We start from the raw sequence: 13256 nt of genomic DNA, 5'->3' as shown, positions 1-13256 counted from the left end.
TGGCTGATAAAGAATCCACTTCTAATTTTGGAGCAAATGTAGTAATGAGTAATTAACACTGACTCACAAATAGTTGGGAGGGTGGTTTTGGATCTGTTTAACAGAGCATGTACTAAACTGCAATATCAAGCATCTTATTCCCTCTCTCAAAAGTTATTTTTATTTTTCTGAATTAAACTCACCCATTTTGTGAACAGTTTTACTTTTCCCATGTTTAAAGACAACAAATCCAGTTCCCTTCAAAAAAACTTTACTGTATTTATATTCATTGTACCAGAAACCTGAAGACAGATGAGATGTCTATATATTATCTAGGCATTTCTATATTCAGAAAACTTAAAATTCTCTTAAATTGGCTGAATGAATAGCTGTGGATCTTAACTTACATCCCACAGGTTTGCAGGATCTGCTTGTTTCTATCCTGCAGTTGCCTAGTTCTTATTGTTATTAGCCCTGCTAATACATGACCCAATGAGATATTTTGTCAATTAGCAGGCTTATTATTACAGGAGCCTCACACCGATTAGGGCTGAGAGGGTGTGATTGACTAAAAGTCTTGTAGGCTTCATCTTGTAGCCTAAGGGAGGATTAAAACATGACTCTCCCTGCTCCTAGATCAAATCTTTAACTGGATCTTTATCTATCACACTATGCTAGCTGTCCAGTTTAATTAATAGTTACAGAAATAAACAAGGAATCAGATCTTAAGTAATACCAGCACTGGTTGCTTATCATAAATGCATAGAGATACTATAGACTAAGGAATGAGAACCTGTCATCTTTTAGCAGCTGCTGAACTATAACCCCTGGCTATGCCATTATAATCAGCATTTTAGATAGTAGCAGTTGTAATTCAGCAACATTTGGGGTCACGAATTTTCCTTCCTTGTACAGGTAGTGCTCAATTTACAACCAAAATTGAACCCAAAATTTCTGTTGCTAAGCAATACAATTGTTAAGTGAGTTTTGCCCCATTTTACATTTTGCTAGTTAAGTCAAGGACTACTTATAATAGAAAAGGGCACACACACACACAATCACAAGAGTTCATTTTTCTGTCTAAAAATCTTAGTGTAATCTTTATATTATGGACACCTTCTTAGTGTCTCTTTTCCATATTTATTGAAGATAGGTTTCATATAGTTTGACTTTTTGGTGGTCTCCAAGTGGTAAGTGGATATTCTCAAAGCTTATAAAATGTTTTCTGCAACATTTCCTGAGAAGTAAATTAGATTTCCCCAAGAATATTTACCATCCAACTCTGTACAGTACTGAATTGGAAATGAGCTATCTTTTTTCTGGAAATTTTTTGATTGCCTCCCAGTAATTTTATTTATTTCACAAATAGTTCCTTTTAAATTTATAAATCACTTTTCCTTTCCCAAAAAATAAATAAATCCCAAAGTAGTTTACAACAACATCATACTACTATTATTTCATCTATTACTACATATATTAGACAAATCTTCTAGGCAAAAGTATATTTGGCAATCAACATATCACTGTCTCGTATCACTGGCAGAAACATCCCACATCCGGAACTAACTGAGTCCCAAAAGAAAGAGAATTGTACACAGTGAGCTTCATGGTAAAAATTCTCTTTTTTGCCCTTTGGGTCAAGAAATGCAAACTGTGTTATGATAGCAATGAATACTTTGCAAAGCATGAAGGGTTTTTATGAAAAAGGGAATTCCTTAAATAAATTGGTGCTAATCTCCGTAGTCTAACAAACCAACCAACAATAATGCTATAAACATGGTTTCATAGGCACTGCAAAAATATCAATGAAGTGCCCTATTGAGCAACCCAAATTTAGTCCATACTTAAAAATTTTAAAAAAAGATCACCAATTTTGGATGACAAATTGACAGTCTTTTTTTTTTTAAATATAGTGTAAACTTGGTTAGGTTGAATATCATAACTCAAATCATTCAAAACCAATATCAGTTCATTCAAAAAAGAAAATCAAGATACCACGAATAACGGACAAAAATATAGACAGAAGAACAAATAACATTCCATAAAATATAGAAAAATATGTTGAGAAAAACAACCCTGCTTGGCCCCACTAGCCGCTAATCAGCAATAATCACTAATCTTGGCCAGATTCAACATGATGTACTTTTGCTTGACATTCTATATTAGGGCTGTTGCTATAGAGAAGTCCCTACCTCATGTCACTGCCAGCTGTATTTGAAATAAAAATGTAATGGTGAGAACAAGTAGATTGGTATAAGGGAAGCATTTTCATAGGGAAGAGAAGGCAAAGTAGATAGTTTCAATTTTATTTATTTATCACATTTTTGAATCGCCCTTTTCCCTCACAGAGGGAGGGTCCAGGATAACCTATAGTGAGGAATAAGTGTAATGCTGTAAACTTCAAGGATTGTGACTTTTATGCTTTAAATTACTTATAGCCTGAGGTGGATGAAAAATTGAACTGTTTTCAAATGCAGAAGTTCCGAATAGAAATAAAGGCAGCGTGGACATGCAAAATAGCAATTATTACAATTAACAAGAATAACATAGCCTTCAAAAGCTTATAGGCACCCATACTTTCAATGTTATTATTTTAAGCAGCTTCTGGCATATCTAGAAAGGTGGCTCTGTAACTGGTTGCTCTCCTTTTGAATGCCAACGAATACAAAAGGCATCACATTACAGCAAAGGTCCATGCAAAGAAAAGAAAATAGGCAGAGGGAACTAAATCACTATGAAAGACTGAACTAACGACAAGATTTTTGAAGACTGTAACAAATCACACGCCTGCTGGGAGATTAAAAAAAAAAACCACCCTTCTCTCTTACAGCCAAACCTTGGTGTACAGCATATCAATCAGATGCTTTAGAGCTGTGCCCGAGATTTCCAGTTCTTCCATTTATAAGATACTGTAGGTGCTAAAAATAAGCATTGAAAACGAGACTGGCTTTGTTACCTTTTTCAAGAATGCCATTCTTGGCCTGTACCGCTGTCCTTGATCTATTTGCGTGATGGTCATCGTGATCTACTTTATTAAGCAAAATAATTTTTGTTTAAAAAAAACCCCAACAAATGTATTTTCACCAATTGCAGAGGAAAAGGTGATGTTAGTCTTAAGGGATTTCAAGCAAACTGCATTACAGTATTGAAACTCGGCAGGCTACAGAATAAAAACGCCGTGGAAGAAGGCACGATCTTCTATAGCCAATCAACGCTGGGCACTCTGGTTTTATTTGCATGAGCAGGGTTGTGCTTTCTACCGATTAACATTAGGGGGAGCCCTTTCATCTTGTTACAAAGGCTGAGCTGGTAGCAAAGAGAATTTGCGTTGTATCTAAATAATGCTTAATAAATAAATAAATAATAAATAATAAAATTAATTAATAATGCTAGGGTTAGTAAGTGTTAGCAAAATGCACATCACCCTAAGATAAAATTAGGGAAGGAAATCTGCATGCTGTTTGGCTGAATAGGTTCACAGGCACATTTTTTTCCACATTTAATTATAATGGGACAAGTTACAATCTGTTTTATTTCTAGTTTGATTTATTCACACCTGTGGAAATAATATAGAATATGAGACCAAACTTTTTTTTAAAAAATATTTCCTATCTTTATTTAAACAGCTCAAAGCACTTGATATACGATTCTTCTCCAATTTTATCTCCCATCAGTCTGATACTTTAATCAACATACTACACTAGCTGATCTGATATAGGAATAAACATGTGTAACTGGAAATGATGAAATAAGTCAGATTCTTGCAAGTATTGTTATAACACCACCACGAGCCCTGCTCCAAATAACTTATGGCTTACTGACTGGTTGTATGGAACACAAAGCCAAAACTACTGAACAGTTAGTCTCTGTGTAGCATAAATAAATCCAACAAAGAAAAATACTGTATATTTAAATAACAGTATATAGACAAAGATATATAGACTTATTTATTAACATTTGTATGCCATTGTATTCCCAAGGGCTAGATGATAAATAAATTTAATAAATATTACACACACACACACTTTTATTGCTTTTAACTTTGTAAGCTGCACAGAATCACCTTGTGGTAAGATGGGCAGCAAATAAATTTAATAATAAATAATGGTGATGATTGGTGCATGCATTATATTTTATTCCATAGGGAGAAGTCCAGCTATCCATACAGAACACCACACAGACTGGAGAAACAACCAGAAACTCAATTAACTAAAACAAGTTGCTGAATATTACATATTTTTGCATATACAAGTTTATTAACATATTTAAGTCATACATGTAAAATGTTTTAAGTCTTGAGTCAATTGTTTCATGAAAGAAATGGATGTTTGTTATGCTTTTGCTCCTGAACTGGCATTTATGTCAGTGACAGAATATTCTGAGGAGTTGCCACTTTTCCTCATTTGTTCTATGGATACCACTGACTCTTATGTGTGGTTTGATGGTACTCTTTATAGATAATTATCACTCTTTGCACTTCCTACATATAATTTTCTTTTGATTTTTCCTTATTCTATGTCCCCTCTCCCAAATTTGGGGAAAAAATATCAATCTGGACAACCCCAAAATGGATATATTCCAGCTAATATGTCATAAATTCTGGACATGCATCCTAACAGGCGAGATCAGCCGAGGCTCATAACGAGGCAGCAGCTCGACACACCAAAACATCCCATGCACCCTAACGACGAGTTCGAGCCATTTTTTTTAATAAATCAGCCCGGGGGAAACGGGGACCCTATCACGTGACAATCCGAAGAAGGGGAAATTCCGAACACAGAGACCAGATGATAGGATCACGTGCTAGACCCAGGGGCGGGGCCAGTCAATTTAGAGGCCGAGAAGCGGGTACCACATGAAAGCAGGATGAGTCCGTGATTGGGCATTCTTGACGCGGCGTCTCCTGTCATAGGGGCAACCGGAGGGGCGGGGCCTGAGCGAGCGACCCGAGTTCCACGCAGGCGCAGAGCGGTGCAGGGCCGCTGCGGCCGCTCCCTGGCTGGCAGTGCTCGCTAAGATGGCGGATTTCCTGCCGTCGCGGTCCTCGCTGTCGGGTTGCTTCCCCGGCTGCATGCTCAACAGCACCGAGGCCGAGCAGCAACGGCGGTCTAAAGAGATCGATAAGTGCCTGTACCGCGAGAAGACCTACGTCAAGCGGCTCGTCAAGATCCTTTTGCTGGGCGCGGGCGAAAGCGGCAAGAGTACGTTCCTCAAGCAGATGCGCATCATTCACGGGCAGGACTGGGACCGGTCAGCCCGGGAGGAATTCCGCGCCACCATCTACAGCAACGTCATCAAGGGTACGGTTGTGGGAGGGGGAGGCGGGCAGGCTGGTCGGCCGGCCGGCCGGCTGAGGCAATTCCCTCGGAGGTGCGGTCGCCGTGGGGCGACTAAGCCCCGAGAAAAGAGAGGCGGCTTCGGAAAAGACCCCCAAGCGAGGGGCTGCCGAAGAAACCCCGGCGTTGGGGAGCGAGCGGGGAGAAGCCGTTTAAACTCCCGAAGCCCCTCGTGCAGGAGATCTGCGCGGGCACGGCCGCAAAGGAAAAAAAAAAGTCACGCCTTATTTCCCCCACACACACACTTCTTGAAAGCATGGCTGAGGCGGCCACCTTCCGCCCGACGCTCGTTTAGTCGATTCCTTCTGGCGGTAGCACTTTGGGGACCCTCGAGAGGGAAAAACGGCGGCGGGTGCTGGGAGGGCTGGGGGAAGTGGGGGGAATACAATGGGCTGAGGGGAGATGGGCTCCGGGCTGGGGTAGCATCCGAGGGCAGGTGTCCCCGTCCTCGCCTCGGTTTTCGGACCGGAGCGAGGAAGAGGCAGTTCGGCGAAATCGGCGTCTTGTCTGGCGGATGTGGCTGGACGGGGGTGGGGGGTGGGAAGGGAGGGGTTTTTTTCCTGCTTGAGTTAGAGATGCGGGAGCCCTCGTTCAATCAGCCCTCGGGGTGAATGTCAGAATCGCTCTTTGTGTGCCCTGCGAGGCGTCGTCCTCGGTGCCTTAACGGGATGGCCTTTGAGGGGGTAGTATTGAAGCCTTTGTGTCAGACGGCCTTGTTTCTGTTGTACAAGTTGCAGCGGTCGCTCGCATGTTGCGGTGGGGCTGGAGGGGAGCCCAGAGACGGAGGGATATGTGTGGAAGAAATTATGGACAGGTTTGGAGGCATTGTTATTGGGGTCGCAAAACTGGTGTGGGCTGCACATTTCGTGCCTCTGAGAGGTGGTTGGTGGAGTGTTGAGATGACCGAGTCTAAGGCAGCTTTAATTTGGACATGGGGAAAATGTGCTAGGAAGGTCAGTTTCCAAAGAATGGGAAGGAAAATTTAGAGTAGCATAGATGTACAGCTTCATCCATGCCCGTATTTCATTTTAAACAAATATTGTGCCCAGTGTGTATTTTGTTTTTACAAATATTTCTTTGGCATGGTCAAATGAAAATAGTTGTTGAAAGCAAAGATTTGTTGTGTTTTCAATTAAATCCAACTGAATTCTTGTTGCAAGTTATAATCATGGAGATAGATAACACTTTCTATTTTTAGATGCTGTGGAACTGTGAAAAAAAGATTTTGGAGGGATAGGTAGGGAAACCACTTTGCGGGATAAGTAAATGAGAGAATGGTAAGCATGGCACTAGTGGATGCTTTAGTTCTAATCATGCAGTAGCAATTCATAGAAATAAATTTGGAAATTTTTCAACAGCAAATGTATTTGTCTTTTAATGCCATGCAAGAAATAAAACAACTTTGAACATCAGCTAATTTGTTTTCTTCTACCACATCTTAGAAATCTGGAAATGTGTGATAACATATTGTACTACAATTTAAGTGTAGCTTAAATAGACATTATTTGACACTGAAAACTGTAATAGACATCATTTTCATATTTAGTTATTAGGAAATGAAGATAAAACCAATTTCAAATATATGAGTTGTATTTGTTTACATTCTGTGGTGGTTTTAAGATATAAGCTAGCTTAAATATAGTTTGATTTGAAAGATAGCTTATATATTGAATGAATCAACAAAATCATGTGTCAGTGAGTGCAGCGGAAATGCAACTAAAAGTACTTAGCTTTGTTACATACATACTAGTGTTTAATAGCCACTGTTACAGTTTCTTGCAAAAGATTGCTAATAGAAGAATACACTATAATACAAAGTATCTGTTGTAATTTACACTCATTCCATCACTAAAATATTGTTTCATGTTTGTCAGAAGTATATATTTCTTGGTAAATAACTTTACGTGTACTTTTTTAAAAATATAAATAAAGCCTCAACTGCTAATTGCTATTCTGAATTGTTGGATACACTAAAAACAAACATTCTCAAACTTTCTTTTGATATGGGACAATTTGTATATCTAATACAAACAGTAAAATGTATAACAAAAACAGACTACAGTTTGCTATAAAAATCAAGACATTTCCTTTAATTTTATTTATTCTTTAGATTTATCTCCCTCCTTTCCAGGCACTCAAAGCAACATACATACTGGTAATACTCCATTCCAATTTCCCCCTACAACAACTGTGCAACATAGTTTGGCCTAAGAGAGTGACTCACCCCAGATTACCCAATGATTGAAAATAGAGTTGAACCTGGGTTTCCAACCTTGTCCAACACTGGGTCTTGTGGATTAAAAAACTATTGATAATACATTCAAACCATAAAATAATTTGTCTTGGCTGTTGTAATCTTGGTCACGTTTTACGCTTTACGCTTTACGCTAATGTATTATAGATAATGATTATATCAGCCTTTATGAAATACCGTAGTGAACTATACAAAGTGTATTGTGTTTATAATCGTGATATATTGATAACGTTAATAAATATTAGTTTACATGCCTAAAAGGTGTTATCCTAATGCAGGTGGTGACCTTTAACAAAAGACAAGTGGTAATATAAGACTGTCATCCAACAAGTCTATGACAATGGTGGAACAAGAACTTTTTTATCCAGTACACCAATATTCCATTGAGTCTTGAACCAATTAATACACATTTTGCTTTAAAAAATTTTATTTTTAAATATTTCTTAGGTGTTTAAACATCAAAAGGGTTTAAAATGTAGTCACATTTATTTGTATTTTAAATTAAATCCAATGCATTTAATTGAATTTTTGTTGCATCTTAGAATCATTTAAACTTTGACATATGTGAGAATGATTAATTTATATTTTATCATTTTCTCCTGTTTGCTGCAGCTGTTTCTCTGTGTGTTTATGAGATGTAAAACTGCTGAGTTGAATATAGTAGAACTCCAGAAGCATGTAATTAATTTTCTCTACTTTAAATGTCTGGAATTGCATATATGGAAATAATATGAGCAATACTAAACCTTTTACTGGAAAATTAAAATTTGTAAAATGTGATTCCAAATTTGCTTGAATCAGAATGCTAGGTGAATAGATTTCAACTCAGTCTTAGAACAGCCGTCACTTCTAATTTAAAGAAAGTGTTCATACTTTGAGAAATCGACTGCTTTAATTATTGAAAAACAGTTTTAGAAGTATTTGTCATATGTACAAGGGCTGGTGAAATAAAAAGAAATAAGAGACCTTGGTGTCTATAACTTGGTTCAGGTTACTATAGTGGACTTGGGATTGTTATCTGTTTGTAGTCTGCATATATGTTTTTCCATTATAGTTTCTTAAATTTTGGGTGAGAATACAAAGCTGTCTGGATACATGGGTCGTGTTTTGTGTTTTGAGCGTATCCAGTTATTAAGATTAATGTAAATGTATTTGGAAACTAACACATAGTTTCAATTTTGTTGAAGGTGTTAGAGTCCTTGTGGATGCTCGTGAGAAACTTCATATTCCATGGGGAAATCCTGCTAATCAAGCAAATGGCAGCAAGATGATGGCCTTTGATACCCGTTCAGAAGTGGTGCAAGGGATGGTGCAAACCTATACTTTCTTACAATACCTTCCAACAGTGAGAGCTTTGTGGAAAGACAGTGGTATCCAGCATGCTTATGACAGACGCAGAGAATTTCAGTTGGTAAGAGATATAACTCTTCATGTTTTTGTAGTTACTGTGATAGTGCAATTTAAAATCTTTTATAAATGAAATGGAGGTATTTTGGGTGAACTTTTTGTTACATGAACATGAATTTTAATACTGTACTTAATGATGGACATAAGGGTAATAACAGTAAAATTAATTTCCATAAAGCCAAAATGCAGAACTATAACAGGTTTAGAATTTAAATGTTGATTTATAACCAATATTCAGCAGGCATATTTTTGTTCACGCAGTGAGACTTCCTAGTTCCTCTCCACTCAGTTCTTGGTACTTTCTGAGCTGGGCTGATTTTTTATTTTCTTATTTTGCAGACATTTTATAACTTAGCTAGGTAATATCAGTGCAAAGGAGACTGGGCTTTTTTGACTGTCATACTCCCACCAAGACTGGCAGGGTAAGCCACTATATATAAACAGTTAGAAAAGCCCAGTCACCTTTGCGTTGATAATGTTACCTAGCTAGGTTATGAAATGCCTTGACTTGATGGTTCCTTTATTAGGGAATTGTTTCCTCCCTAGTTGTTCATCTGGTGCTGTTTCTTGATTTATTGGGTGTTGACTGCTGGAGGGTGGGGGGCAATGTGTACTAGGCTGTTTCCTTCCTTCCTAGGTTTTCATTGTATTTTTTAAATGGTTGGTAACAGTTTTGCAATTGAAACGGTTTCAACTGGTAAACTTAACATTTTAAATCCAAATCCAATAATGTTAGTGAATTTCTAAAAACGTGGTACTCAGAGAAATCAGTAATCAGTAGACACGTGGAGATAAAGCCCATTTATATATACTCCTCTCATACTGATAATGTTATCTAGCTGGGTAAAGTAACATCTTCAAGAAAATAACTAAGCTCACAGAATACCAAGAACTAAAAAGTTCAGCCATCAGCTATACATATTCCTTACTACAGATCTGAACCCTTTACAGGCTGTAGAATGGTTTGAACATTATGTAATTTGTTTCCAAATTATGAATAATGTTAGTTGTTGCTGTAATATTAAGCAAGAATATGTAGGTGGCTGTTTGCAGTGTAGATGGTTGTTTGTATGTAGTGCATTATACATGAAGATTACTGTAATGGCATAGAGTATTCTTCATAATGTTCTATAGTTGGGAGATTTATTGTACAAAAGCATGTTGGTTATAATGAAAACTTGTGTATTGAATACATTGTTATAAATCAAATCTGTACTAGAGAGCAGGAAGCAAGTTGAACATTTATTTCCATATCTTTAAAGACTACACTCCATGTCTTTAAAAGCTATGTCCAATATTTATTGAATGTACTTCCATTGTGCAATAGATGTTCCTGGTTCTCTCCCCCCCCCCTCCCCAGTCTAGACATCCACTATCAATTTTAGTGGATGTCCTATTATTTGTGTGTGTGTATGTATAATACATATAATATATATATGATTTTGTTCTATCATGATAGTGAGCTTTCTAGGTATGGGTTATCATACACTGTTGCAAGTGTTGTCTTTAATATATGTTATAAAAAGAGAAATGGCAGGTAAAGTCCTTTATTAGGAACGTTCCCTTAAAAAACATTTTATTTTAGATTTATTTTATAGTAATAAGAAATCCATATGCTTCATTGTGATAGCTCAGTATCCAGATCAGAATTAGTGGGAATTGAGAAGTAAACTAGAATATTTTAGAGAGACTCACATATTGCAGAAGTAGGAAGAATAAAAAATTAGGGAAATAAGTATAAGATTGGGGAAGGTGGAATCCGAATAATATAATGGGAATGTCGGTGCTCTTTGACTGTTGAACATTGAGTGGCCTTGGGAAAATTAAAAATAGAAAATCAAGATGTATAAGAGGGAAGGCATAGAAGAATATGCAATATATTGGAAAGAAAAGGTGTCATGCTGGCCTGAATACTGGAGCTACCAGGAGCTAGCTACACAAGAACATTGTTTTACAAAAGGATTTCCAACAAATCAGAGAGCTGAAGTGATGGAAGTTCATAGGCCAAAGGCTAATTTCACCCAGCTTACCTTTGCCTTTTTTATGGGATATTTCCAATTGCCCACCTTATTTACTAAGCTGAAGCGAGTTCAGTGGATTTGCAGTTGCATGTAATTGTTTTAAATTAAGATCTTTCTTTAAAACAACAAGGTTGGCATGCACAGGTGATGTCCCTGTTAAATATATTGCTACTATAGATGTCATATTATTTATCACATCACAGTATGTCAAAAGTGGTGATGTATAAATTTTCCCTCCTGCTAACACAGTTGTCCTGCTTGCATCTTTGAAAAACTTCTGTGGTTGAAAAAATCTCCACACTGCCATGGGATATGTTATAGGAGAGCAGAATTGATTGACATAGAATGTATGAAAACGTCTCTCTACTTACACAGAGTATTATTGGACCCAAACCAATATGAACAGTATGTAAAATAAACCAACAGCAATACACCTTTAATGTATAAATGTAAAAACAGGAAGTTAAACATTTCATTACTTTATGAGCCTCTTCTGAGATAACTTGGGGAAAAGGAAACCTTTGTATTTTTTGTTCTTTTAACCAATTTTATACTGGATTTGGAGAATGGGGAGAAAAATTAATGCAAAGCCATTTCAGTTATTGCTTGAATACTGGAAAGTAGCTTTCTCCAACTTTGGTACCTGCAGATCTACAGTTTTCAGCCCAAAAATTCCTCAAGTGGTTTGATCTGATATTTTTTGGAGTTAAGGCCAATGTTAATTAGGAAAGGTTGGTCTACAGTGTCATGGTTCATGAATGTTTTAACAGTGCAAAATCACCTCTCTCCCATTTAAATAAGAACATTAATGCTTCAGAACTCTTTATGTGATTTGATTAAAGTATTTAGAAATTTAAAGTGTTTTTTATCAGGGCAATCTGGTCTACCCAAATATGGGACAGAACATACTGCTTCCGCTTTTTCAGCCACAATCCAGGAGTTTTCACAGGCAGGCAGTCACTTTCACGGCAAACTATTTTTGTGTTGAATTCATATTTACCGACAAAGAAATAAAGGGAGGCTAGTATAGATCTGTTTCAAGCTATTTAGCTCTCATTAGTTGGCCATACCCTTCTGGAATTCGAACCCGGGCTACTTGCATATTAGGTAGATGTTATTAGCCTCTAAGCCATGGGTTCTTTATCGCTTGTCAGCTATTATCAGGAGAAAGAGTGTTTTTTATCAGGGCAACCTAGGCAACCCAAACATGGGATGAAGCATGCTGGTTCTGCTTTCGCCTTTTCAGCCCCAATCCAGGAGCCTTCGCAGGTAGTCACAGTGACATGGATCGTTTTGGTGCTATATCTTGCTAATGCAATCTTAAGAATTGTTTGAAAGCCGAATTTGTTAAGTGCACATTTTAAAGAAATGATTGCCAAAATAATGGGATTGTCCATTCCAATCTAAATTATTTGAGGTAAGTTTAATATTTTTATTATGAAATGATAATCAGCGTACACAATTGTGAATAACATTGGGAATATTTTTCATTAGCCATCTATTTAGTTGATCTTTGATTTGTCACTTACTTACTTTTAGTAAAGCACTTCTTATATGTAATAAAACAATACATGCAGTTTCCATAGTCCACAAAACCATAAAGGTTATGTCATTAAAAGAGAGGTTCAGTTTTAGAACATGTAACCTTTTAACCCAAAGGAAAAAGTTTACAAGTACAATATGGAATGCATATTCTGTAATAGCAGTAAAATATTAATGCATTCAATATTAATGTTACTGCATCCAGGGTTTCAGTTGTTATAATAATTGGGAGTGAAAGGACAATAAATGACTGGTGTAGAAACAATGGGAAGAAATCTCAAAATACACTGTAGATATATCATAATACTTTTCAAAGACATTCCTACGTAGATTGCTGTGACTTTCCATAATTTCAAGATAATGTTTGCCTTTTAGATTACTTTTTATAATGGTACATTCAAGCCTATTTGACTGTTTTTCAGTATGGGCATTTTTACAGGAGATTCCTATATATGGTTTTAGAGTTGCTTTCTACATTTCAGCTTGGATACTGCTTGCTTTGCAGGCAAGTATACTAGTTACTCACAGTGTATTTTGAATACACTGTGAGTAACTTTTCTCAGCATGTTAGAGGAAGTAGAGGAAAGAGATTCATCCTTGCACATCCTCCACCACCTCTTCCTGCACAGAAATTTAGTACTCTGAAAAAAGCACATGTGACTTTCAGCCAAGTTTGGAAGTATGAATTGCTTATTTGCGCTAATTTCTTGCATCATA

General features: G+C 37.0%; 2 protein-coding genes across 4 annotated transcripts in view; one reads left to right on the top strand and one right to left on the bottom strand.

Moving 5' to 3' along the window:
• The window catches only part of RGS9 (regulator of G protein signaling 9), a 43709-nt gene extending 40528 nt beyond the window's left edge, over positions 1 to 3181 (bottom strand). For 2 of the 3 annotated variants that reach the window (XM_087956083.1, XM_087956086.1), the window contains exon 1: positions 2936 to 3181. In XM_087956083.1, coding sequence (XP_087812209.1) covers positions 2936 to 2998 — 63 coding nt within the window. In that variant the 5' untranslated portion in view covers positions 2999 to 3181. The remainder of the gene's footprint in view (positions 1 to 2935) is intronic. The other variant, XM_087956084.1, reaches the window with a different exon arrangement.
• Positions 3182 to 4801: 1620 nt separating this feature from the next.
• The window catches only part of GNA13 (G protein subunit alpha 13), a 34343-nt gene continuing 25888 nt past the window's right edge, over positions 4802 to 13256 (top strand). The window contains exons 1-2 of the mRNA XM_026678796.2: positions 4802 to 5279; positions 8757 to 8980. Of these exons, the coding sequence (XP_026534581.1) occupies positions 4997 to 5279; positions 8757 to 8980 (507 nt within the window). The 5' untranslated portion in view covers positions 4802 to 4996. The remainder of the gene's footprint in view (positions 5280 to 8756; positions 8981 to 13256) is intronic.

Source organism: Notechis scutatus, chromosome 2 (assembly GCF_049901735.1).
Source record: "Notechis scutatus isolate UNSWTSFEM ecotype Mainland chromosome 2, rNotScu1.2, whole genome shotgun sequence".
NCBI lineage: Eukaryota > Metazoa > Chordata > Lepidosauria > Squamata > Elapidae > Notechis > Notechis scutatus.
The sequence above is the reverse complement of the archived record's forward strand: the minus strand, read 5'-3'. Positions and strand labels throughout refer to the sequence as shown.